Here is a 27,655-nt window from a genome sequence, read left to right on the forward strand (position 1 = left end):
CTTTGTTATTGGGTGGCATATAAACATTAATAAATAAACAAATGGAATCTCCAGGTTCAAAGGCAATATGCCTTTGAATACCAGTTGCTGGGGAGTAACAGTAGGGATGTACAAGAATTTTCTTCCTGTTTGCAAATCATGTGAACGTGCCATATTCTCAAAGCCGAATATGAACATAAGCAGGACCACAATTCTTGGGAAATTTTCACAACTTCTCAAACTTGCTCTTGCATTCGAAAGTGCTCACTTGCGCAAATGTGTACTTTTGAAAATGTGCATTTGTGAGCAGAGATGGGTCAAAGAAGAGTCAAACAACAAGGCTTAGGGTGAAAATTGGGCCACATTTATTGAAAATATATCTGCAAAGGGGTACCTAGGGCAGGCAGCTGACTGTGCCAGTGACTGGCTGGCACTTCTTGGGTGAAAACACACCCAGCCTGAGGGGTGGCGTCGATCTCGCCACCCCTCCAGACTGCCCCTTCTGGGGGAGGTAGACTTTCCCTGTCTCCCCTCCCAGTGCTGCAAAACACCTGGGTGAGTGAGGAGGGTTGGTCTCCCAGGCAACTCTTATCCCCCTGCCCAGCCGCACAACCCGTTCGGGGGGCCTCAGACATCACCTGTCACCATAAGCTACCTCTGCATGCACACCATCCCTAACCTGTTTCTGTTTTTGCCCGTCCTAGCTGCAAACTGAAAAGTGACCTATGAGAGATTGGACCGCATTCGCCTACTGGTCACACCCTAGCCCCTATAGCAGTGTGAAGTAGGCAAAAAGACACACAGTAAAAGGCCAATTGAACTGTGAGCCAAAAATTCCAACATGGCTCCCAAAAGGGCAACCGGTATAAACCCACACTGCTTAAGGGAGGGCAGGAGGGAGCCGCGAGAGTGAGAGAGTTGGTTTGGGAGGGGGCGCAGAGCTTAAGAGGGCTCTGCTGACCCCTCCTCTGCCCAGTGGTGCCCCCAATGGGGGTGCCCCCAATGGGGGTGCCCCCAATGGACAGCAGCCACCTCTTCTCTCCCCACCTGCCCGCAACGCCCCCCCCACTGCTTTGCCAGACAAGCTGGCACCGGGGTAAGGGCATGTGTACATATTCAGACTTCTGAAAATGTGCAAGTGAGCATTTCCACAAATCAGCCCCAAATTTGCATTTTCACACTTTAGCCTATGGCTGGAAATGCACATTGGGGGTCAGGAAAAATGTGTATTGTTTAATGTGTTTGTTTGTTTGTTTGTTTTGCTTTTCAATTGGGAAGATCGCAGTTTTTCAATTGCACATCCCCCCCCCTTTTTTTTTTAAAAAAAAGAAGAAGCTGCTCACATTTAGGAACACAAACGAGGCAAAACAAGTTTCGAGGAAGAATTCAGAGAACCTCAACAAACATGAACGTTGCATGTCTGCCCATTCCTAAGTGATGGTGTGGGCAGGCGATTGTCTTCAAACCCTCCTTGCAGGCTTCGTTGAACCATTTGACTGGCTGCTGTGGGAAGACAGGAACTGGATGAAGCGCTAGTCTGATCCAGCACAGCACTTCTTCTGTTCTTATGCCAAGTCCACCAACTCTGATGCAGGTGGCACTGTCATTGGAAGTAACCACATCATATTCCTCTCACACATGCTATTTGCATTTCAGTATTCCGAGAATGAGGTGGCACCTGTTCCATTCAGCTAACCCAGAGACTAGTGTCCCTCTTTTACTTTCGCATGAGTTACTGAAAGCGGCACCCAAGAAGGCTGTTATTTCTGATACAAAGAAACATAGGCTGTAGGAGTCTGAAAACCTTTGAATTACATAGCAGTCTTCATCATCTACAAACAATACCAATGAATGTTGCTTACATAGAGTGCAATCCTATACATCCTACTCAGAAGTAAGCACCATAGATATCAGTTGGACTTAATCCAAGGTAAGTGTGTATGGTATTTCAGCCTTAGCTTAGCTTCTGGGCCCAAATGTGGCATTATGATTGCTGGTGCAAATCCAGATGTATGTATGTACGTAGCTTTCATGTAGACAGAGTTTGTAACATCTTGCCTGATGAAGAGATGTGGAGATCTGAAAAGCTTTCACGCTGATTCTTGTCTTTTGCCTCATAAAGATATTACACGAAAATGGATTTGGGGATGTTATTTATTAATCATTTCTGCTAAAATGGGATCAATATGATCAATGTTTATATGTCAGATGAACTGTGAGTGAATCTTGAGTGGCTTGTTCCATGTATACCAGTCCAGAGCCAGGATTTTGCATCAACTGAAAAATGTCAGTGGCTGAGTTCTGTAGAACAGGTAAAATAGAGGATGTCTCAGCTTGGGATGAAAGCATGTTGATGGCATCTGGGTGACAGCGTTGTTAGCTACAGACTAGCAGCTTTGTACTATTGACAAAGCTTTGTGGGATGTTAGGTGTGCATCAGCAGGGCAGAGGCATGTAACCAGTGTCCAAAACACCTGTATTATGTCTAGAATAGCAGGTGGTATTTGACTTCCACTGCGGCAGCCTTCCTAGAGAAGAATGAGCAAGGCTTTCATACTTGCGCCCTTTCCTCCTGTTTGAGAACTGCAAACTGTTGACCAATGCTGCCTCAATGCATGGACCCACAGGGGTTTATGTGATGCTATTGTTCCCTGCCCAAAGGTTAGCACATGAAGAAGAAGCGTGATCTGGAAGGCCTCAAATTCCATTGTTCAGGCCTTCTGGGCTTGTAAGGCTTGCCCATCTTGGGAGCACGCCTGGACTTTAAATTGATTCTGTTGTTTCTCCGGAGTGCATTTAGCAAATCTAAATGTAAAAGAATAAAATGAAATAAAATAAACCACATTGAAATCAATTCCACAACAATCTTAAAGTGAGATTTCAAAGCATGCGTGTTTTGTTTTGTTTTACAGCAGTGTTGGAAGCAATCAAGCCAGGCTGTTCAGCTAGGTGAATAATCCTGCTTGATTTCTGTAAGCAGAATTGGGGCATCACCTTGATCAGGTCTTCTGCTCAGATTATGTTCTCTCTCTCTCTCTCTCTCTCTCACACACACACACACACACACACACCCTTTTGTTTTCTGCTGCCTGGCAGTGAGTGGGGCTTCTCTTCCAAGTGAGATGGCAGAAAACAAAAAAAGCATGTTAGGACTCCATGCCTCCATTGTCAGCATGCTCCATTTCTATGCAGGTCACAGAGGAGGGAATCCCCCATCTTCTGTGGCCACATAGGAAGCTTGCAGTCTGCCAGAAGAGGAATGGATCAGGACCCATCGGGTGCCAGGATTTACATCTTTTTGGCACCAGGTTAACACTGTCCTCTACTCCCAGGCATTTGATGGCATATGACGAGGCATTTATATCCGTTGTTCTATCAAGCCCCAGTATCTAATTGTAACTGGGGTTATTTAGCTGTTTTAAATTGTTTTAAAATTGTGTATGTTAAAGATTATATATTATATTTTCATTCCCTTGTGTGTGTGTGGACTATAATTTATGTAAAGAGAGCTTTGGTTATTGGGCAGTGTAGAAATGAATGAATGAACGAACGAACGAACAAATGAATGGCTGCAGTTATCACCCCTGCATTGGGGACTTTCAGTGTTTAGGGGGGGCTGCTTGTTGGGACGTGTTTCCATTTCAGCCTTAGCAAGAAGCTGCTCAGCCATCCCTAGTTTTTAAAAGCACCATGAGCACAACATTTGTTTCATTTGCTGTCTGGTTTCAGAGCCCATAATGTGTGCCGTTATTAGCCCTGGATTTCAAACCATGAGGACTAGATTTAAAATAAGTATTTTATGACCGATATTCTTAGGATTCCAAGAAATGCCCACAGCTTCCGAGAATGTACCTTGGTGAACCATGCACAGACCATGTACTATAATTTGCCTCTCTGCCACCCCCCCCCCATCCCTTTCCTGTGCCAGAGACTTCGCCCTCTGATCCTTATGGCTTAGTGTGATCAGTACTGGCTTTTAAATGGGCCCTCCAAACCCATTTATTTCAAGATGCTTTTAGTTGAGATTCTGAGCTGAATTTGAGTTTCAATGGTTTATATTGCTTCTGTTTTTTAAAGTGTTTTCTCTTATATTGTTTAAATTAGATTTAGAGTGTAGCTGCATTGTGAAATGTTTTAAACAGCTGTTTTAAATCATTGTATTTTATTGGAATGGGAATACTGTAGTTTTCTGTTTGTATTTTGTGTATGTATGCCGCCTTGGGATGGTTTTATCTTAAAAGATGGCATAGAAATATAAGAAAAGAAATACATAATAGCGCTCACCAAGGTAGCAAACCTCTCTCTACCTTGTACAACTGCAGACTGGGCCAGGGTGGGGGGGAGAGAAGAGACTTATGTGACTGCTCGTTCATATAAAACAACAGCTACCCTCCGCTAGAAGTGTAGGTTTTACCTACTGTTCCCTCTAGTTTTGTGTGCGCATGGATTTATTTATTTATTTGGTAGGCAAAACTATTCAATCATGCCCCCCCTCCACCACACACACACACACACACACACACACCTGCAAGCTGGAGCAATACATCCAGACATCTCAGTGAGGAGTAAACCTTTGTAAGTTTGCCAACTCAATAACAAGTAAACTTTTATTATGCCAGCAAATGATTTCAGATCCAAGCCCCAAAATTGTCCAAGGAAGCAGCCTCTGAGAATTTAGGAGCAAACATAATTCGTGGGGCCCATGTTTTGTGTTGACAATTACAGTGCATTTCGGTCTCAGTTCACAATAAATTCAGGCTGCAATCCTCTACACACTTTCTCAGGAGTAAACCTCATAGGATTGCACTGTCAGTCTTTGATAGCATCGCCAATCTGTATGCAAATTACTCATTGAATATGTTTTTTTTTTAAACTCTCAGTGTGTAGAGGGAGCATCTTTACTGTTTTGCTGTGCAAGATGCACTATACATTCGAAAAGAGAGGCGTAGGAAGACTATTAAAATTAAACCACCATATTGGTCCAGTACAATACCATTTACAGGGTTATGTTAGCTTCTGAGTCACTCAGAACTCTTCTGTAAGCTCAATGATCTGTTTTTAATAATAACAATAATAATAATAATAATAATAATAATAATAATATGGTGGAGGATTTATCTTTTAATCATTCTATCCTTTATTGTTCACTGTTTAGATATGGAGCGGTATATGAATGTTGCAAATAAATAAATAAATAAATAAATAAATAAATAAAAATACTCTGAAGAGTTCTACACAGATTGAAAGAATGGATGATTCACTGTGAAAACATGCAACTTCATTTAAATTTAATTGATTGATTAATGCCTTAAAGGGGCAGATAATTAAACAAAAACAACAACAAAATAATCAGTTGACAGTGCTAGAAGATTTTTGTATGCCCCCAAAATATTCTCAGTATTGCTTGTCAAACAATCTAGAATTCTCCAGGTTTCCACCAGAATAGTGTGCCATCCTTGTCTGATACAAACAACTCACTCAGCATTTACAGAGTGCTTTTCAAGCACTTTTTATACATTATCCCAGCAATTTTTACAACAATTGTGTAAGGCAAGGCACTTCTTTATCCCAATACAGAAGAGAATTATAGTGAAAGTGTGACACAATAGCTTGCTTAAGACTGCCTCATGAGTCCATGAGCCACCTGGGGAGGGCTTCTGCCCTGCAAGGTGGCCAAGAAATACATTAAATAAAATAAATACATATGTTGTTTTGACTGCAGGAGCAGAGGCAGTCTGGAATGAAAAAGTGCCAGTGTTTTTATCCTACGTACTCTTCTTCTCTTGCAGGCCAGGGATTTATAAGTGATGATGAATACTTAGAGATCATGGGGATCACCAGAGAACAATCTGGGGAGTACGAATGCACTGCTGCTAATGATGTCGCAGCACCTGACATCCGGAGGGTAAAGGTCACTGTAAACTGTAAGTACTTCTCTACATGTACATTTGCTTCTGAACAATGGTCGTTCCCCACCATCTCATTCTGAGGGTTGTAGATCCTGGCATATCGGAAATGCATCCACCAGATCCTAAATAGGGAGGTGACATACGTTCATATAATTGCAACAGCTAAAAATATACACAAAAAAGTAAACCAGCCAATTTCCACCAGAATCTTTTAAAAGTCTATTTATACCTAAAGAATAAATAGTGCCATGCCGAAAATTCCTTCAAAAGAAATTACTTTCGATAAGAAATTCAGTGGTAGAGAAATTTTGGAGAAATTCTCATGGGTTGGGTTTGGGTTTCTTGGGATGACCTTATCTAGGAGGTAGCTGAGGAGTGAGCAGAAGCATTCTGCTTTTCATTGTACAATCACCTCTCTGGCTGCCTGTAGCCTCCCCAGCTTCCTACAATTAAAGCCCAGTTTAAGGCACCAGGAGTTCATTCCTCCCATGGGGCTTTTTCAGAGCAGGACATGCAGGCAGCCTGGGAGGCTACCTGTGATTAGGGAAGCTCGAAAACACCAGAAAAATACATTAGAAAGCATCCTGAATGAGGCAGATAAATAGAAGCCTCTTTCATGTGGGGATAAAACTTTCAGGAAATTGGAGGACAGATTTTGGCAGAGCACTAACTCCACCTCATCCCTGGAGCTGGACATAACACTGCCCCCACCTGCATTGCGGTGGATGCAAACTGGGGGCCAGCCTGCCAAGACAGTTGATGCTGTTGCAGCACGAAAAACCCCAAAACCCTTCCCCCAAAAGAAAGAAGCTGTGTTACAAGCCCTGCCAGTGGGGAGCCCTTCCTGTGAGAAACTGCTGAAAATTTCTCCTCCCTCAGAGAAATTTGGTAAAATTGCCCCCCCCCCCATTTCTCTGCCCACAAGTCAGGTGGAGAATTTCAAGACACCATTTGTGCACAGTTCTAATAAATAGTAATAGGGTTGTAATTGTTGTTGTTGTTTGTCCCCTTCTCTCTCTCTCTCTCTCTCTCTCTCTGTCCTGGGGAGCAATTGAAACCATTTTTAAAAAGTGAATCTCTCTGATAGTTAACCTTGCACACAGCACATTAAGAAATCCTTGCCTTTCAGAAGGAGCATGCAGAGGTTGATATATGCTAAATTGATATAAGAAAATCACATAGATATATTTCTTCAAGCCTTTGCCCCTCTGGACAATTTGCTCTTTAAAAGCTTGGTTAGCAATGCAGAGCCAAGATATTTTGAACTCTTAAGACAGACACATCTCCAAAAGCCCACTGGCATTTCAGAGGTGATGTGAGCTCTGCCAACTCTCTGAGTAGTTTAAAAGAAATCTGTAAAGGAGAATTCACTCATATAATTTCCCTGAAAGGCCTATATCAGGTCTATATTTGTGAGCTGCTCTTTTTGGATAATGTAGAAGGGAAAGACCACATTTTACCCTGCAAATGCCAATCAAGTAGCAAGTTGTGTTTATAGCAGGCCTCCACAACATAAAGCCTGCTATAGGCTGACTGCGCCCCCCTTCCTGACTACATTTGCTCCCTTATGGGCATCCCAAATGCCCATTGCTTGCAGTCCTTTGCCACAGCTTTGGGGTAACATCTAAGTCCCCACATAAGCAGGAGTGGGGATGGAAGAATGTTTCACTACATCAGTACTCCCCCTCTTCTCCCTGGATGGAGAGGAATATTGCAGAATTAGTACCACTCCCACCCACCAATGTGGAACAGACAGACAGCCATGCTTCACAGCTTCACTGGAGGTGATGGGAGAGTGAAAGCCTTGTGTGCTATTCCAACTTAACTCGGTAAGGAGTAGCAGAGATTAGGCAGAGGTAGGGGCAGAAACAGCATGAACCAATAAGAGCATGGGAACAAAGAGTGGGGACTGAGAGGTGAAGGTGGACAGACTAGTGAAGAGCAAAAAAGTGTGGTGTGTGGAAGTGTGGAATAAATAAGCCAGCTCTAAGGCTGTTGTACTTTCCCTGCCATTTCAGGGTTATATCAGAAGAATGGGAAGGTGCTGAATCTCGAAGATCCAAAGCCTCCCTGGATTTACCCATAATTAACATGCCACCAAGGAGACTTGGATGGAGCTCTCTCTCTCTCTCTCTCTCTCTCTGGGTGTGTGTGTCCACCATGGACCTGCCACTGCCACTCCATGGAGTGGGAGATCCACATCATCCTACGGCACCTGAGACATCCTCCCAGGGACCATAGGTTCATGTACTAAAAGTTTTAAAGAAAGGAAGAAGAATAAAACTGAAAAGGATTGTTTTTAAACAAACCATAACCTAGCATTGGAACTATTTTATTTATTTATTTATTTATTTATTTATTTATTTCTATACCACCCAATAGCCGAAGCTCTCTGGGCGGTTCACAAAAATTAAAACCAAACAGCACACAATAAAACAATTTAAAATATATAGAACATTGAAACCACAATATAACAATACAACCACAATAAAACCTAGCAGTAGTGCAGGAGTTTAAAATACAGATTTAAAACAGCAAAGCTAAAAATTTAGAAAGCTAAAATGCTAAAATGACTGGGAAAATAAAAAGGTCTTCACCTGGCGCCGAAAGGAATACAATGTAGGTGCCAGGCGAACTTCACTAGGGAGCTCATTCCAGAGCCGGGGTGCCACAGCAGAAAAAGCCCTCCTCCTAGTAGCCACCCGCCTCACTTCCTTTGGCAGGGGCTCATGGAGAAGGGCCGCTGACAATGATCTTAAGGTCTGGGCAGGCACATATGGGAGGAGGCGATCCTTCAGATAACCTGGCCCCAAGCCATTAAGGGCTTTGAATGGTAACACCAGCACTTTGAATCGGGCCCGGAAATGGACTGGCAGCCAGTGCAGTTGGAAAAGTACTGGCGTAATATGAGCTCGCAGGCCAGTCCCTGTTAACAATCTTGCTGCCCTATTTTGGACCAGCTGAAGTTTCCGGACCGTTTTCAAAGGCAGCCCCACGTATAATGCATTGCAGTAATCCAGACGAGAAGTTATCAGAGCATGGATAACTGTAGCAAGGCTATCTCTGTCCAGATAAGGGCGTAGTTGGTATACCAGCCTAAGCTGATAAAAAGTGCTCCATGCCACTGAGTTCACCTGTGCCTCAAGTGACATTTCTGGATCCAAGAGCACCCCCAAACTACGAATGTGATCCTTTAGGGGGAGTGCCACCCCCTCCAGAACAGGTTGAATATTACCTAGCTGGGCAGATGAACCACCCAGTAACAGTACCTCCATCTTGTCTGGATTGAGTTTCAGTTTATTGGCCCTCATCCAGTCCATTACCGTGCCCAGGCACTGATTCAGAACAGCCACTGCCTCACCTGGGTTTGATGTAAAAGAGAGGTAGAGCTGGGTGTCATCTGCATATTGATGGCACCTCAGCCCACACCTCCGGATAACCTCCCCCAGTGGTTTCATGTAGATGTTAAACAGCATGGGGGATAAAATAGAGCCCTGTGGAACCCCATGGCACAATTGCCATGGCACAGAGCAATAATCCCCCAGCACCACCTTCTGGAATCGGCCATCCAAGTAGGAGCGAAACCACCGTAGTGCAGTGCCTCCAACTCCTAACCCAGACAAACTATCCAGAAGGATACCATGGTCGATGGTATCGAAAGCCGCTGAGAGGTCCAGGAGAATCAACAAGGTCGCACTCCCCCTGTCCCTCTTCTGGCAGAGGTCATCCCACAGGGCGACCAAGGCAGTTTCCGCTCCAAAACCAGGCCTGAAGCCTGATTGAAATGGATCTAGATAATCAGTTTCATTCAAGAGTGCCTGGAGCTGTCCTACAACCACCCGCGCAAGCAACTTGCCCAGGAAGGGGATGTTGGCCACTGGCCTATAATTGTTAACATCCTCTGGGTCCAGGTTAGGCTTTTTCAGGAGTGGTCTAATTACCGCCTCTTTTAAAGCGGCAGGCACCACTCCCTCTCTCAAGGAGGAATTTACAACCTCCTGGACCCAGCCAGACATCCCCTCCTTGTTTTATTTAATAAGCCATGAAGGGCAAGGGTCAAGCACACAAGTGGTCGATCGGACTTGGCCAAGCACCTTGTCCGCATCCTCAGGCCTCAGTAACTGAAACTCATCCAATAAAACTGGACCAGACGGTGCTCTGAACACCTCTACCAATGGAACTGCATTAATGGTGGTGTCCAATTCATGACGAATCTGAGCAACTTTATCCTCAAAGTGCCGTGCAAACTCGTCACAGCGTGCTACCGAGGGTTCCACTGTCTCTCTTCCTGGCCCAGAATGTAACAGGCCGCGAACCACTCGGAAAAGCTCCGCTGGACGACACTGAGAAGATGCAATGCTGGTGGAAAAGAACTGTCTCTTTGCCACCCTCACCGCCACAGAGTAGGCTTGATAGTGGGCTCTTACCTGTGTTTGGTCAGACTCAGCACGAGTTTTCCTCCACCTGCGTTCTAGCCGTCTCCACTCTTGCTTCATTGCCCTCAGCTCAGGTGTATACCAAGGAGCTGGCCGGGCTCTGCTCAGAGGGAGAGGGCGCTTGGGCGCGATCGTGTCAACCGCCCGAGTCATCTCTGCATTCCACAGAGTGACCTGGGCTTCAACAGGAGCACCAGCCATACCAGTAGGAAAATCCCCCAGAGCCCTCTGGAATCCATTGGAATCCATTAATCTCTGGGGGCGGACCATTTTAATAGGTCCCCCACCCTTGCAGAGGGGGAAGGCTGCCAGGAGTCTAAACCTCAGCAGGAAGTGATCTGTCCATGACAAAGGGACAGATGTTAATTCCTCCACTTTCAGATCACCATCCTCCTGCCCAGTCGAGAAAACCAGATCAAGCGTGTGTCCTTTTATATGCGTTGGGCCGATGACATGTTGGGACAGCCCCATGGTTGTCATGGTGGTCAACTACAGCATGTCTGATAACTGAAGGACAATTCATTGACACCATATCCCTTGTGATCTTGTTTATGTATGTACAATATTTACATAAAGCTGGCCAATAACATTGTTTTCTGGGTGGCTTACAGCATAATATGATAAATAACAATTAAAGAACCACAGATACAACAAAACCTTTGGGGCATGGAACATTCTAATATAAAAATTCCCAGAGCAAATTAACAGATGACTAACAAATATACAGCACATACTGTGGTTCTGAACACAGAGGTTTTTAAAAAGTCTGGGATTTTTTTTTAAAGGTTTCACTTGGCACTAAAATGACCATAAAGAAGGCAAGAGGTGAGCCCACAGGGGAGGGCATTCCAAATTGAAGTGCCACCACCAAGAAGGCCCTCTGCCACCCATTTCACTTCACTTTGCAAGGGCACTCAAAGCAGGGCCTCTGAAGAGTATCTTAAGGTTTGGGTAGTTATATATGGGGAAAAGCAGTCTTTCAGGTATCCTGGTCCCAAGCTGTAATGGTCTTTCAAGGTTAAAATGAGCACTTGGGCCTGAAAATGGGGTTGCACTCCTTCTGAAAGATCAGGTTCATGGTCTGGGGGGTTCTCCTAGATCCATCATTATCGCTGGAGGCCCAAGTGGCCACGGTGGTTCGGGGTGCCTTTTACCAGCTTCGGCTCATTTGCCAGCTATGGCCTCTCCTGGACAGGAACAGCTTGGCCATGGTGGTACAGGCATTCGTAGCCTCAAGACTGGATTACTGCAATGCGTTCTGTGTGGGGCTGCCCTTAAGGCTGATCCAGAAGCTGGAGGTAATGCAGAATGCAGCAGCTCAGCTGTTGTCAAGAGCAGGCCCTTTTCAGCATCTAACTCCTTTGCTGAGAGAACTGCACTGGCTGCCTGTTTGCTACCAGGGCAGGTTTAAGGTATTAATACTAGTGTACAAAGCCCTAAACAACTTGGGACCAGGATACCTGAGAGGGTGTCTTCTTCTTTATCAACCTGCCTGGTCACTGGGGGCATCAGAGGGCATCTCCATGCTGGCTCCACATGGACCATTGGCCTGTCTGGAGTCCACCAGGAAAAGAGCCTTAGCATGGTGGCCCCCTTCCTGTGGAACTCCCTGCCCTTGGAGGTCAGTCAGGCAGCAAATGTGTGTTGCCTTCTGAAGACACTGTTATTTCGAGAGGCCTTCCTTGAGTGACCAGCCACAGTTTATTAAGTTCAGAATTCTTTTAAAATGTTTTGATTGTTTTAAGATGGTGTTTTATTATTTTATCATTGTTGTTCATCGCTCCGAAATCTTTTGATGTGGAGTGGTATATAATTATTATGAAGAAATAAAAGAAATAAAAGAAAATAGACAGGGAGTCAGTGCAGCTGATATAACACTGGCAATATATGATCAAATTGCCCAGTCTCAGTTAACAATCTCGCAGCCCTCTTTTGGACCAACTGCAGTTTCCAGATGGTGTTCAAAGAGAGCCCCATGTATAACATATTGCAGGTAATCCATCAGCTGGTATATCAGCTTAAGCCAATGGCACACTGACCCACAGAGGCTACAGAACTTGTTCCAAATCCCCCGAAGCAAACTTTAGCCAGAATACGAGTGTCACTGTTTCTATTAAAGGAAATGCAAGACGCTGCCATTTTCCAGGCTTGCCATAAAGCCAGGGCTCTTATAAACAACTGACACTCCTTGCAACAAGTGTGGGATATTGGACCTCCAGCTGCTGAAGCAACCTGGGTAGGAAAAGAAAAGTAGTAGATAAAAGGCTGGTTCACAGTCAGACCTGCAGATATGAGAATCTTGCTTGATGACTCTCAAACAAATAGGTGAATGAATGATACTCAGACAAAAGCATCTCAGTCCAAAATATTGGGTTGACACCAACTCATTCACACACACTGATCATACACAGTCAATGAGTGATAAATGTGTGTGTGTGGGGGGGGGGGGGTGCATGCAAGCAGTAGCCTTCAGACTCAGTGTGTAACCCAAAGCCCAGCCCAGGCAGTACATCTATTTCAGCTTTCCCCAATCTGGTTCCCACTAGATGTTTTGGACTACAAATGCCTTCATCTCTCATCATTGGACACACTGGCTGGGGCCGACAGGCATAGTAGTCCAAAACACCTGGAGGGATCCAGGATGGGAAAGGCTGATTTAGTTCCAAATCAGCACTCCTGGAGGTTCCCCTAGCTGTCCTGAATTTCTACTGGTTCAGTATGGCATCTGAATCTTTTCTCCAAGAGCTCTAGTGTTCCTATTGACAGATGACAGGTTTCTGAAAGATTCTGGAATAACCATCCTTTCCTCTGCAGATCCTCCATCCATCTCCAGTCCCAAGAACACTGGTGTGTCAGTTGGCCAGAAAGGGATCCTGCGCTGTGAAGCCTCTGCTGTCCCTGTAGCAGAATTTCAGTGGTTTAAAGAAGAAACCAGGTACCCAAGCAACCATCAAAGGCTGTCAAGCATAACCCGAGAAAGGCAGGTTTATGTACTTGGCAAGGAGTGGTTTCCCTGGTCCAAGGCCAAGAGGAGGCCATCAATCAGATCAGTGGAGCTTATCCTGAACCATGGCTGAGCCCTATTTAACTTCCAAGCTCAGGCTTGGTGGGTGTAAAGTAACAAGAGTTCCTTCAAGCATGCGCAGAGTACCTTCAATATTGAATAATCACATTAAGTCCAGTCTCCCTTCCTTAAGAAATTAAGTACTGCCTATCCGGGAGACCACAAAACCCTCCCTCTCCATCCACTACTTCTTCTCATCCCTTCCTCATTACAAGTCCTGCATCTCTATAAATGGCATCAATTCACATCATTTGAAGTTTAAACACACTGGTTACCAAATCATATGGTAATTCCAGCCATTCACCCTATTTGTGAATGGCTGGACAGCCTTATGCTGTCGGACCATCTAGCCTAATAAAGTCCACTTTGACAGGCAGTGGCTGTCCAGAGAATAGCAGATGCTATGATAAAATTCATGGCTGCCACTGAGAGCTGCCATGCCTCAAGCTCTCCCTTTCACAATGTCTACTAGAAGTTGTCTTGCATCATGACTTGGGATTGGTGAAAATTTTATTTGGTTCATTTTTTAAAATGGAGGAACTTACCAAAATTCATACATTTCTTCATAAATAGGATAGAAAGGGCTCAAGTGTTTGTTTGTTTTCAGAGGAATGTGGGAGAAAAGCAGACATATTGTTCCATCCCTACTGCCAAAGCATGCTGTGTTTTCTGATCCCCCACTTTTCATCATTGGCTGCTCATGGGAGGAGTGGAGGTGTTCAGGGAAATGTGGAACACTGGGATACCATGCCATAAACTCTACTAGGTATTATGGAGAAGAACTAGATAGAGCCATCCTGATATAGCAACTAAAGTGTCAGAGTGAGACTGGGGAGACCCAGCCTCAAAGCCCCACTTAGCCATGAAGCTTGCTAGGTGACCTGGACTGACCACTGACTCACCCTAGCCTATCTCACAGGATAAAGTTGTGAGGATAAAGGGTGGGCACCATGTATGCCACCATGAGCTCCTTGAGATATAAATGCGGCTCTGCATTTACCATAGTAACTACCAAAATAACAACTACCCTTCAATAGAGGTCTTTCCCAGCCCTGCTGAGAACCATTTAATCAGAGATGGTAGAGATTAAACCAACCACTGCACTGTTGCCCCTCCTCTAAAAGTTCTAGGAAGTAAATTAATTCCATTTCAGAATTATGTGGACTAATCTAGGTGCATGTCTTACCCACCTTGCAGATTAGCCAATGGGCTGGATGGAGTGAGAATTGAGAACAAAGGTCGGATGTCCACGCTAACCTTCTTCAATGTCTCAGAGAAGGATTATGGCAACTATACCTGTGTGGCTATCAACAAGCTTGGGAACAGCAATGCCAGTATAATACTGTATGGTAAGTACACAGACCATTGCAATATATGGAGCTTTCACACCATACGCCTTTGCCCTGTGTTGATGGAGGGGGTGGGATAATATGGGAGTCTTGGTAGGAGGAATTTCAGGCAGAGGGACTTGTCTGTCCAGTGGGAGCCAGTCTACGATTCCAGCCAATGAAGCATTTTGCAGAGAGGGAGACAATCCAATGACAGCCCCATTGCACCTAGGCTAAGATCTCTAGAATAGATCAAAATCAGGTTTGTTAGATATTAGAGTTGGCTGGAAAACTAGACATTTCTGTTTTGCAAAGATTGGAACATTTGACATGTCAAGTTTTCTTATTACTAGGAACTGGGATCCTGGGGGGAAATGTATTAAGGGTAAGAGTGATTGAACAGGATGCTCATGGCAATATCTTTTCGTGCTTCAAGAGAGTTAAAGTAGCTTCACGCAAAGAGGCTGAGCTTCATACTAGCAGTACCTTCTGTTGTTGCATATTCCCAACTAACGGGCCATGGTTGAAGATAGGATGTTGGGCTTGATGGACACTTTCTTTAACCCAAGGAGGCAAGCCTTACATAGTTGGTGCATTTTCAAACCACAGAATTTAGCCAATGAGCCAGCTGGAACCTTAGCCAACCCAAAGTGTTCCCAGTTTCATGCTGTCAAAGCAGATGCAAGTAGGATGTGGATGTCAACTTTAGAAGATTATCTTACACCCCTGTGATGCTGTTATATGTTGTCATGCCTGTCACATCCATATTATTGTTGCTGTGATCTCTGTTTACATAAGTGGGTCATCTTTTTAATCCATCTCTTTGTTTGTTCATTCATTCAACTGTCTGAAAATATGAACTACATTTTCCCCTGTCTTTCCTTTCCTTTCCTTTCCTTTCCTTTCCTTTCCTTTCCTTTCCTTTCCTTTCCTTTCCTTTCCTTTCCTTTTTTTTTCCTTTTCTGTTTTCTCTCCCCTCCCTCTGTGTCCATTGTGTCCTCGGTTTTAGAAATAAGTGAACCTCCAGCGCTGGCAGGTTGGTACAAGCATGGTTCCTTCCTTCATTTGCTTGCAACATACCAAATGCCGCTTTGCCATAAAAGAGAAGCGTTGCTTCCCAGACAGACATTAATGTATAGGGACTTCTGGCTGATATGTTCTTGGGAGGAAGGAATGAAGGTAGTCCTTTTAAAAACCTTGCACTTCAGGGACAGGATGTCTTTCCACATCAGCTTATTCTTGGAGCTGAAGTCTGCCAACGGCTATAGATATCCTGATCGGTGGGACCTGCAACAAAATGTTGCAGCATATCCCCACCTCTCCTCCTGTTCAGGGTTCCTGCCAGTGAGCCATACCTTCATCCAGGATATTGTAAACTGTAAGGAGCTCAAGCATAGCATCTCTCCATCCCTCCTAGGGATGCTGGAGAAATTCGAGATGGACTAAAATGAGCTTGGATTTCTAAGAATCCGACCTGCGGAATCCGCTGCAGAGTGACCCCCTCAGGCCGCGCAGGGTTCATGGACTTTCGGATGATTTTTTTTTTTTTTTACTTTCCCGAAATGTATGCATATAAATTCTTTGGAAAACACATAGGTTTCTGCTAAGGAAATGTTGAATGGAACATGGGTCAATACGCTAAATGGTACGTACTAAGGTAAATTATGTTAATACTTACGTAAATACTTGCGTAATTATTTGCATATTTTTCCGCATGACAAATATATATATATATATATATATATATATATATATATATATATATATTCACATTCATCTGTGGGTGAAGGATAGAACAAAACGCACCTGCCAATCCACGAAACACAGACAGAGCAGATTTTACACAGTCCATACATCCCTCCTTCAAACAAGTGTTCTGTTTTTCCTGATTCTCACTGCACTGAGAATGTTTAAAAGCTAAATATTGTGGTGACAGGAGAGGGAAGGAACTGGATGGTTAAAGATATGCAAATAATGCTTCCTATATATAGCATCACACCTTTATAAAAATGGACAGTCGTGATTATCAGTGAAAATGTCCTTTATGAGTTTAAATTTTGTTTTGTAAAGATGCAAAATGTTTAAGAAGGGAATGAAAAATGGGAGAGGGAAGCTAAGTCTTAAGAACCTTTAAAAGAGGGATGGGCAACTTGTGTTCCTCCAGATGTTGTTGGACTAACATGTGACACCCCCATCAGCCCTAGCCAGCATGGCCTATGCTGAGGGATGATGGAGTTCCTGCTTTCAAAAGAGAGAAGGGGTAAAGAAAAGAAGAAAGCCCAGTGTAGTCATAAAAGGAAAGGCATGCAAGGCAAGAAAAAGAGTAATAGGAACCTAGCAAATGGAGATGATGTGGTCTAGTTGACTTGTTTTGCTCTGGTGAAATAGCTGGCTGTTATTAGACTGAGGAGGGCACACTCCTTCTTGCTCGCCAGAAGATAGTCAAAATGCAGGGAGCCTGAGGCACTGTCTTCTCCTTGAGGAACACTGACTAAATTTAAGAGGAACATCAGTGCCCCTAGGGCATGATCTGAAGACCACTGAGATATAAATATTGATGGAGCTGGCCTCTCTCTACCCAAATGTCTCAGTAGCTGTACATAAACCTGAGGTCATGATGACTGTGATGAACCCAAGCTCTTCCTCACTTCCCTTCTAGAAACATCTCTGAACGAAGAACATGTTCAGACATCCAAACATCTAAAGGCAGTGAAATCTGTATCACTTCAAACCATGCTGAGATCAACTGGAATGATCCCCAGTATTAATCTGTTAATCTGAAACATAGTGAGTGCAGTGAGAAGGCACAGTGGGGGAGATAAAGTCCTGCAGCTTGACTCAAAGAAAGGGAGTGGGAAGAAGGGAGCAGATGAGCCTTCTTACTGTATAAAGCTCGACTAAGATACACTGCTCAAGACAGAGTATCTTGACCCACAAGGGAAGAATGAAAAGAATGTAGATCCCATAAGATGCTTGAGTAGTATAAATAGCATAAACCTGCTCCACATCTCTAGAGGGGACTTTCAGGTAAAAAACAAACAAAACATTTCTGACCAATTTTATCTGGCAGCTGCCCACAGAAAGACTGGTGTTTTATGAAAATCATTGTGGAGGAGGAAATACCCAGAAGCCTGATGTTGCCCACAACACACATCAAAAATTCTACTGTGGCTTTATGTTGGTCAGTGTGTGTGTGTGTGTGTTCGTACATCATTTGTTTTGTGAATGTTCCTTGGGCAGGGGTCCATAATTCCACTTCCCATGGCAAATGTTCAGCCCCCACGTGAGGGTGTGATGAGACCCAGTCTCCCCCCCCCCGCCCCCAGATTGGAGGAAAGACTTATCATCCTCAACATTGCCCTGCACCTCTGAGGAGCTGGGAGCAAAATGATAGAAGGACAAGCTCCAGCCATCCTTTTGTGCCTGGAGCTGGGTGTGGGATCATCCTAGTAGATGTGCTGTGTTTTGGAGGTGCAGCAATACCACCACTCCTGCAACACACACACACACACACACACACACACACCCTTAGGGGAGAGGAGGGCTGCTGCTAGTTCATGCTGCCCTGTCATAAAGATGAGCTCCAGCCCACCCACTCCCACAGCTTCAAGATGTAAAGTAGGGTTCCCCTGCCCCTGCCATCCTATGTCACTTCCAGAATTAGACACTGCTCTTTGGAGGATGGGGAGAATCCTAGAAACCACAAATTTTGGTGGGCTACCAGGGCCTACCAAAGTGTTATGTACCTCTGCCCTTAGGATTAATAGCACTAGATAGTGTCTTTGATCCTGAATGCTAGGAATATTCTTGGGCTATATCTGCACTACAGACTTAAAACTCATCGTGTTGATGTTGTTCAGTCGTTAAGTCGCGTCCGACTCTTTGTGACCCCATGGACCGCAGCACACCAGGCCTTCCTGTCCTGCGCTCTATCCCAGAGTGTGCTCAAGTTCATATTCATTGCATCGGTGATGCTATCTAGCCATCTCATCCTCTGTCATCCCCTTCTCCTCTTGCCTTCAGTCTTTCCCAGCATCCGGGTCTTTTCCAGTGACTTTTCTCTTCGCATTAGGTGGCCAAAAGATTTGAGCTTCAGCTTCAGTATCTGTCCTTCCAATGAGCAGTCAGGGTTGATGTCCTTTAAGATTGACTGATTATTTGACCTCTTTGCAGTCCAGGGGACTCGTAAGAGTCTTCTCCAGCACCACAGTTTGAAAGCATCAATTCTTCGGCACTCAGCCTTCCTTGTAGTCCAGCTCTCACACCCATACGTTGCTACTGGGAAAACCATAGCTTTGATTAGACGGACCTTTGTTGGCAAGGTGATGTCTCTGCTTCTGACTATGCTGTCTAGGTTTGCCATAGCTTTCCTCCCAAGGAGCAAGCGTCTTTTAATTTCATGGCTACAGTCTAGGGATGGGGGAGAATTTCTGCCCGAAACATCGGGGGGCCGAGTGCCAACGCATTCGGGCCCCCGAAATCGGCAGTGAAATTCTCCGCCCCCCCGCCCCCCCCCCGGGATGGGACTTACCTTTCACGAATGTCCCTCCCGGCGGCGGGTCCCGGCAGCGGTTCGTCGGGTCTTTGTCAGGGGTGGGGGCGACAGCCGGTCTTTCGACCGGCTGCCACCACCGCCATTACAAGGAAAGTAAAAACAAAACAAAACACTGGGATAGGCTACGTAACGATTAACGTAGCCTATCACGGCTAGATCTCCAAAGTCAGCCGTGATAGGCTACATTAATCGTCACGTAGCCTATCACGGGTGACTTTGAAAAAAAAAAAAAAGCACGTACGCAAATGGCGGCCCCCATAGGGAGCCACCATTTGCGTTCCTTATTTGGTCCCTGCAGTCTACGTAAAGATTTACGTAGACTACAGCGAAAATAAGAGAACGCTAATTGCGTTGCCCTTATTTTCGCCGTAGTCTACATAAATCTTTACGTAGACTACAGGGACCAAATAAGGAACGCAAATGGCGGGTCCCTATGGGGGCCGCCATTTGCGTACGTGCTTTTTTTTTTCTTTTTCAAAGTCACCCCTGATAGGCTACGTAACAATTTACGTAACCTATCATGGCTGACTTTGGAAATCCACCCATGATAGGCTACGTTAATCGTTACGTAGCCTATCACGGGGGTGGTTTGTTTGTTTGTTTCGTAGCCGGGTAGACGGGGCGCTTCTACCCGGCCTGAATTTCACCGGCGAGGGATGGGGCACCTCCCGCCCAGCCTGAATTTCAGCCGGGCGACGTGGGGCGCCTCCCCCCCGTCGCATGAACTTCGGGAGGAGAAGTGAAGGCCTTCCCCCCCACCGCGAAGCAAGCTTCTAGGACAGGTAAGGGACTTTCGTCCATCCCTACTACAGTCACCATCTGCGGTGATCTTGGAGACCAAGAATATAAAATCTGTCACTGCTTCCATTTCTTCCCCTTCCATATGCCAGGAAGTGATGGGGCCAGATGCCATGATCTTAGTTTTTTAATGCTGAGTTTCAAACCAGCTTTTGCACTCTCCACTTTCACCCTCAACAAGAGGCTCTTTAGATCCTCTTCGCTTTCTGCCATTAGGGTGGTATCGTCTGCGTATCTGCGGTTGTGAATAATTCTCCTGGCAATCTTAATTCTGACCTGTGATTCATCCAGCCCAGCGTTTTTCATGTTGTACTCTGCATATAAGTTAAATAAGCAGGGCGACAATATACAAACTTGTCGTACCACTTTCCCAATTTTGAACCAATTGGTTGTTCCATGTCCAGTTCTTACTGTTGCTTCTTGACCCTCGTACAGGTTTCTCAGGGGACAGGTAAGGTGGTCTGGTACCCCCATCTCTTTCAGAATTTGCCAGAGTTTGTTGTGATCCTCACAATCAAAGGATTTAGTGTAGTCAATGAAGCAGAAATAGACGTTTTTCTGGAATTCTCTTGCTTTCTCCATGATCCAGCGAATGTTGGCAATTTGATCTCTAGTTCCTCTGCCTCTTTGAAACCCAGCTTGTACTTCCAGTAGTTCTTGGTTCACATGCTGCTGAAGCCTAGCTTGTAGGATTTTGAGCATAACCTTGCTGGCATGTGAAATGAGCGCAATTGTATGGTAGTTTGAACACTTTTTGGCATTGCCCTTTGAAACTGGAATGTAAACTGACCTTTTCCAGTCTTGTGGCCACTGTTGAGTGTTCCAAACGTGTTTGCATATTGAGTGCAGCACTTTAACAGCATCATCTTTTAGGATCTTAAATAGCTCAGCTGGACTACTGTCATCTCCACTAGCTTTGTTGTTAGTAATGCTTCCTAAGGCCCACTTGACTTCACTCTCTAGGATGTCTGGCTCAAGTTCAGTGACTGCACTATCATGGCTGTCAGGGACATTAAGATCTTTCCTATATAGTTCTTCTGTGTATTCTTTCCACCTCTTCTTAATCTCATCTGCTTCTGTTAGGTCCCTGCCTTTTTTGTCCTTTATCATGCCCATCTTTGCACAAAACGTTCCGTTGAGATCTCTGATTTTCTTGAAGAGATCTCTAGTCTTTCCCATTCTATTGTTTTCCTCGATTTCTTTGCATTGTTCATTTAAGAAGGCCTTCTTGTCTCTCCTTGCTATTCTCTGGAAATCTGCATTCAGTTGGGTATATCTTCCCCTTTCTCCCTTGCTTTTCACTTCCCTTCATTCCTCAGCTACTGGTAAAGCCTCATCAGACAGCCACTTTGCTTTCTTGCATTTCTTTTTCTTTGGGATGGATTGAGTGGCTGCCCCCTGAACAATGTTACGGACCTCTGTCCATAGTTCCTCAGGCACTCTGTCTATCAGGTCTAATCCCTTAAATCTATTCCTCACCTCCATGTATATTCATAAGGGATATGATTTAGGTCATACCTGAATGGTTTAGTGGTTTTCCCTATGTTCTTCAATTTAAGCCGAAATTTTGCGATAAGAAGCTCATGATCTGAGCCACAGTCAGCTCCAGGTCTTGTTTGAGAGGTCTTCTCCATCTTTGGCTGCAAAGTACATAATCAATCTGATTTCGATATTGACCATCTGGTGATGTCCATGTGTAGAGTCGCCTCTTGTGCAGATGGAAAAGAGTATTTGCTATGGTCAGCATGTTCTCTTGGCAAAACTCTATTAGCCTTTGTCCTGCTTCATTTTGTACACCAAGGCCATGCTTGCCTGTTATCCTGGTGATTTCTTGACTTTCTACTGTAGCATTCCAATCCCCTATGATGAAGAGGACATCTTTTTTTGGTGTTAGTTCTAGAAGGTGTTGTAGGTCTTCATAGAACCGATCAACTTCACCTTCTTCAGCTGACGGCCTCAGTGGTTGGGACATAGATTTCAATTACTGTGATGTTGAATGGTTTGCCTTGGATTTGTACTGAGATCATTCTGTCGTTTTTGAGATTGTACCCCAGTACTGCTTTTCCCACCCTTTTGTTGACTATGAGTGCTAATCCATTTCTACTAAGGGATTCTTGCCCACAGTAGTAGATATGATGGTCACCTGAATTAAATTTGCCCATTCTTGTCTATTTTAGTTCACTGATTCCCAAGATGTCGATGGTCAATCTTGCCATCTCATGTTTGACCACCTCCAGCTTACCTTGATTCATTGATCTTACAATTAGGGGTGTACAAAACCCCGCTTACCTGGCTCCGTGGGGTTCCGCTGGGGGGGGAGGTGCTCCGTCCCTCCCCCTGGAATCCTCGCTGGCCGGCTCTGCTGCGCGGGGATTCCGCGGAGCCGCTGGCTGGCTCTGCCAGCAGAGACATACGTAGCCTATCACGTCTGGGTTAAAAAAAAAAACACGCCGCCACCATTTGCGTTCCTGATTTTTGGCCATCTTAGTATGCGTAAATATTTACGTACACTAAGATGGCAAAAATAAGGGGGAACGCAAATAGCATCCGCTACGCTATTTGCATTCCCCCTTATTTTCTCAGTCTTAGTCTATGTAAATATTTACGTAGACTAAGACGGCCAAAAATAAGGAACGCAAATGGCGGCAGCCGTAGCCGCCACCATTTGCGTATGCGTTTTTTTTTTTTAACCCAGACATGATAGGCTACGTAAGTCTTTACGTAGCCTATCACGAATGGGGGGGGGGAAACAGTCTGCAAATGGCGGTGGTGGTGGCAGCCGGTCGGACGACCAGCCGCTGCTGCCGCCGCCAAATCCGCCGCTGGAGCCGCCGCCATCCGGAACATCTGCCCCAGGTTAGTCTCATCCCAGGGGACATCTGTGGGGGGGGCGGGGGGGGCATGCCATTCCACCATGGAGTTCAGCGAGCTGAATGCACTGGCATTCGGCCTCACCGTGATCCATGGCGGAATTCTCTGACATCCCTTGTTCTTTCTACGGATGTCCGAATGTCACTTACCGTTTTGCGGATCTGCTTTGCAGTGTGGGGGGGAGGCGCTCCATCCTTCCCCCCGGAATCCTGCCCGGCTAGCTCCACACTGCGGTGATTCTGCGGAGCCTCCAGCCGGCTCTGCCGGCAGCCGGACATCTGGCCACTGGGCAGCAGGGACACAAATGGCGGTGGCCGTAGCTGCCACTTTTTGCGTCCCTGTACTTAACCGTGATAGGCTACGTAAATATTTATGTAGCCTATCATGGCAAACTAAAAAAAACGCGTACGCAAATGGCAGCGGCTATGGCGGCCGCTGTTTGCGTTCGCTATTTTTCGCCATTCTAGCCTAGCTAAATATCTACGTAGGCTAAAATGGCTAAAAATAGCAAACGCAAATGGTGGGTGCCGTAGCTGCCGCCATTTGCGTACGCTGCGCCCAGCTGCGGCCGGCCAGGAGATCAGCCGCCACCCCCACCACCCCCGCCACCCCCGCTGCCACAACTGCCCCCCCGCTGCCACAACTGCTGCCCCCACCGCCCCCTTCTACCGCCGCCCCTTCCACTGCCCCCGCCCCCGCCCCTGCCCCTTCTGCTGCCACTGCACCTTCCACCACTCCTTCCACCACCCCACCACCACTGCACCCGCTGCAGCATCTGCCCGAGGTAAGTGCCATCCCGGGGGGTTCCGCGGGGCGGGTGGGGGCACAGGAGGCCGTTCTGCCACGGATTCTGGGGGGCCAAATGCCAGTGCATTCGGCCTCATTGGAACCCATGGCAGAATTCTCCACCATCCCTAGCTCTTCCCCAGTATTATATTGGACACCTTCTGACCTGAGGGGCTCATCTTCCAGCATCAGATCTTTTAGCCTTGTGATACGTTCCATGGGGTTTTCTTGGCAGGAATACTGGAGTGGGTTGCATTTCCTTCTCCTGTGGACCACATTTTGTCAGAACTCTCCGCCATGACCTGTCCGTCTTGGGTGGCCCTGCACGGCATAGCTTATGGCTTCACTGAGTTACACAAGCCCCTTCACCACAACTAGTGATCCATGAAGGGTAAAACTCATCATACTCCCAAGAAAGCTTTGGTTCAGAGGGGGGATATCTGGCCAAGAATTCTCAGCATCCTCACCAAACTACAATTCCTAGGATTCTTTATCCCTGTCCAGGTATTTGTCTGTTCATTTTCCTGAACAGGTGGGGACTTAAGGTGGAGAAGGGACAGTACACATGCCCCATCCCCAATGTCTCTGAGTTGATGGGCTTCTAGGTGCATTCAGCTGAACATGCGTAGAAGCCTCAACATGACTGGGAACAATGGGTCTTTTCAGATTAAGAAGTGGGGGCAGCCAGGGAGGCTGCAGCACAATGGCTGGATGTGTAACTGATAGAAAGACAACACACATAGCACTTTTGGCGATCTTGCCATGATAAGGTAAGCTCAGTGCCACCACCACCAAAAGAAATTGAAGGGAAATTCTAAAGCAACCAGAGCATGAGGCAGAAAAACAGAGGCCTCTTTCCCAGGAGGTAAAAAAAATTCTAGGAAAGTTAAGGACAGGTTTTGCCACATCACTAAACTCAGTACTGATTGCCTACACTGCCTGGCAGCAGAGGGTTTCAGAGGAGGTCTACCCCAGCCCTACCTGCAGTTGCTGAGGATTGGACCCAAGACCCAAGACCTTCCTGCATGCAAAGCATGTCCTTTACCACTTAGCTACTGGCCCTCACCCATCATCTCCCGTTTGCCATACAACCCACTATTCACAGACTACTTACTTGGTGTCTACTACTTACTTGGTACTACTTACTACCCACATGAGCAGACAGTTGAATGGCTCAGCAACACCTGCACCAGATCTTAGTGAATTCCCAACCAAGTGAGGCAACCCAAGTTGGGTCTTCATCCTAACACTGGAGAAGACAATGTGGGAATAGAGTCAATGGAAAATTAAATTAAACTTTCAGTACGCCTTTAGGATACAGATTTTCAGAAATCCAACTTTGTTCATAATAAGAACTAGTCATGAAAGGCCTCTTCCAAGCAAGCATAGATCCAGCTGTCTGACTCCCCCCTCCCCCCTTATATAATCAGATGATAGGTTTCTCCACAATAACCTTGAAATCCACCATCTAAACCCCTTCAAGCCAGAAGTGCGTAAGCAATAACAATCTGCTTGCCATTTGGAAGCTGGCAGTTTAAATGGTCTATTCTGTGTTTCCAGATTTATTTATTTTTTTAAAAGGCCTTTCCATTTCTCCTTAAAATAAGGATCCTCCCTCCCTTCATCTCCAGTTTCATAATTGCGGAGAAGGAAGTGAATCACAGTCCCAGCTTTCTTTTGGCTGACACCAGCACCAATGGGTTCTGTTATATTTCTCACAACCTGCAAAATGTCAACCCATTAAAAAAATATGCAGACATTTCACATTTTATTCCTGATGAGCACTCTCTCCTCTCCCTCCAAAATCATTGGCATCTGGTTATTAGTTGTAGCATTCCTGATTCTGACACAGCCCGCTTAGTGTTTGCTAATGTCAGCAGAGATTCAACATTCTGTGTCCCCCCCGCTCCCCTTTCTTTGCAAAATGGTGCCTTCTTAGGCTTTAGACTTGAATTAGCTCCCCATCTCCCCAACAGAAGAACACACAAATGCTTCTGATCTCAAAATTGAATGTGTTCTAACCATACTTGCTTTCCAAGTACAAAAAAAAAATAATATTTTTTTTTAAGAGAACAATGCACCCCCCTTCCCCTAACCACAAAACTCATTTGAATTGCTCTACAAAGATTGTCTGGCTAGATGTTTGTGAAGACAATGCTGCATTCTGTTGTAATTAAGCAAAATAAAAGTTCTGTTTGCAATGAAACAATTTGGCTAAGCTGGTTTTTCATTGCAGAAAATGGGTTTGTAGCTCTCCACTTATTCAGGAACACATGAGCTAATTAGATTCCCTCCTGCCATTATTTTAAATTTTTGCCATTACAATAGTTGTTATCCCTTTGTCTTAAAATTAATGAGGTTAGAAAGCTCACATCATGTTTCTTTTTAAGTTCAGATTATGGTTGAGCATCTAGAATTTCACTTGAGCTATAATTATGCACTACTATTTTTTCCCCTTCTACTCTCCCTTTTTTAACTGCCCTTTTACCTCTGTAGTTTTTGCCGGTTGCACTTCTTTAACTAAGCAATGAGGTGGGACTGATAACTGTGACCTAGTTTGACCAGATCACCAGCATCCAACATGGGTCAATTCTATATTGGATAGCTCAGCAATATTGAGTGGTTTTGGTTTTTCCCCCTGCAGTGGTATATCTACAAATGATGGCCACAATTTGGGGCTTTGTTAGTCAAAGTAGAGGATGCTACAGATTTTTTTTTCCCCCTGGATGTGGATAACATACCAATTTCACTACACTTTGGACCATTAGAAAGATATTTCACTATGGTTGAATATCTGAGAAATGTCATATCTCAGTTATTCACCCCCCCCCCCAATCCAAGTGTTCATGCAACTTCGGTTATTTTTTCTCCCTTTCTCATAATACTAGAACCTGGGGAAATCCATGAAGCTGATTGGTGGGAGATTCAGGACAGATAAAAGGAAGTATTTCTTCACACACCCCATTGTTAAACTACAGAATTAATTCCCACAAACTGTAGTGATGACCACCAATATGGAAGGGTTTAAAAAGGGATTGGACAAATTCATTGAGGATACATACAGCTATCAATGGCTACTGGTCCTGATGGCTATATACTACCTCCAGTACCAGAGGCAGTATGGCTATGTACACCAGTTGTAGTAGAACATAGTCAGGAGGGTGCAATTGCACTCATGTCGTGCTTGTAGGTTTCCTGTGGGCAGCTGGTTGACCACTGTATGAACAGAATGCCAGACTAGATGGACCCTTGGTCTGATCCAGCATGGCTCTTCTTATGTTAGTGATGGAGTCTAGAGCTCTGAGCAAACAGTTCCTCAAATTCTCCACCTTATGTTTGGGCAGAAAAAAATGGGGTGGGGTGGGGGAGACCATTTAGCTGAAGTTATCCAGTGGGAAGGGAAATTCTCCAACAGTTTCTCAGGGGTAGGGCTCACCATTCACAATGGTAGTAGCACAACCTTTTTTTTCTTTTTCTTTTTTGCTGTCTTCTCAGACATTTCAGCTTAGCTCTAGTAGTGATGTACGAAAGTGACTTACCTGTTCATGGATTATGTTTATGGGGGGGGGAAGCGTTCCGTCCCTCTCCCTGGAATCCTCGACGGGGGGGGAGGCGCTCCGTTCCTCCCCCCCCGGAATCCTTGAACGGCCGGCTGTGCTCCGCAGCAGCTCCGCGGAGTAGCCAGCCAGGCCCAGCCAGGCCAGAGCCATCTGCAGCCGGATTTCCGGCCGCGGAGGGCTCTGGGTAAAAAAAAAAACGCATATGCAAATGGCAGCAGCTACAGTCACCACCATTTGCGTTCCTTATTTTTGGCCATCTGAATCTACGTAAATATTTACGTAGACTATGATGGTGAAAATAAAGTGGAATGTAAATAGCATAGTGGGCGCTATTTGCGTCCCTTTTTGATTCACCGTTTTAGCCTACGT

At 45.3% G+C, this 27,655-nt stretch overlaps 1 protein-coding gene and 1 long non-coding RNA gene across 2 annotated transcripts in view; one reads left to right on the forward strand and one right to left on the reverse strand.

Annotated features, from left to right (window-relative positions):
- The window catches only part of OPCML (opioid binding protein/cell adhesion molecule like), a 576,078-nt gene that overhangs the window by 535,829 nt on the left and 12,594 nt on the right, over positions 1–27,655 (forward strand). Inside the window, exons 4-6 of the mRNA XM_084803637.1 lie at positions 5,769–5,903; positions 13,139–13,259; positions 14,586–14,737. Of these exons, the coding sequence (XP_084659763.1) occupies positions 5,769–5,903; positions 13,139–13,259; positions 14,586–14,737 (408 nt within the window). The remainder of the gene's footprint in view (positions 1–5,768; positions 5,904–13,138; positions 13,260–14,585; positions 14,738–27,655) is intronic.
- LOC146340486 (uncharacterized) lies at positions 324–27,452 on the reverse strand. Its single transcript, XR_014783713.1, has 3 exons — positions 27,266–27,452; positions 24,859–24,975; positions 324–2,784 (listed from the first exon to the last, which is right to left on the reverse strand). It is a non-coding gene; the product is annotated as an uncharacterized LOC146340486 (long non-coding RNA).

The sequence above is a fragment of the Heloderma suspectum genome, chromosome 6 (assembly GCF_057233095.1).
Source record: "Heloderma suspectum isolate Gila_16-S chromosome 6, 16-S_ref, whole genome shotgun sequence".
Taxonomy (NCBI): Eukaryota; Metazoa; Chordata; class Lepidosauria; order Squamata; family Helodermatidae; genus Heloderma; species Heloderma suspectum.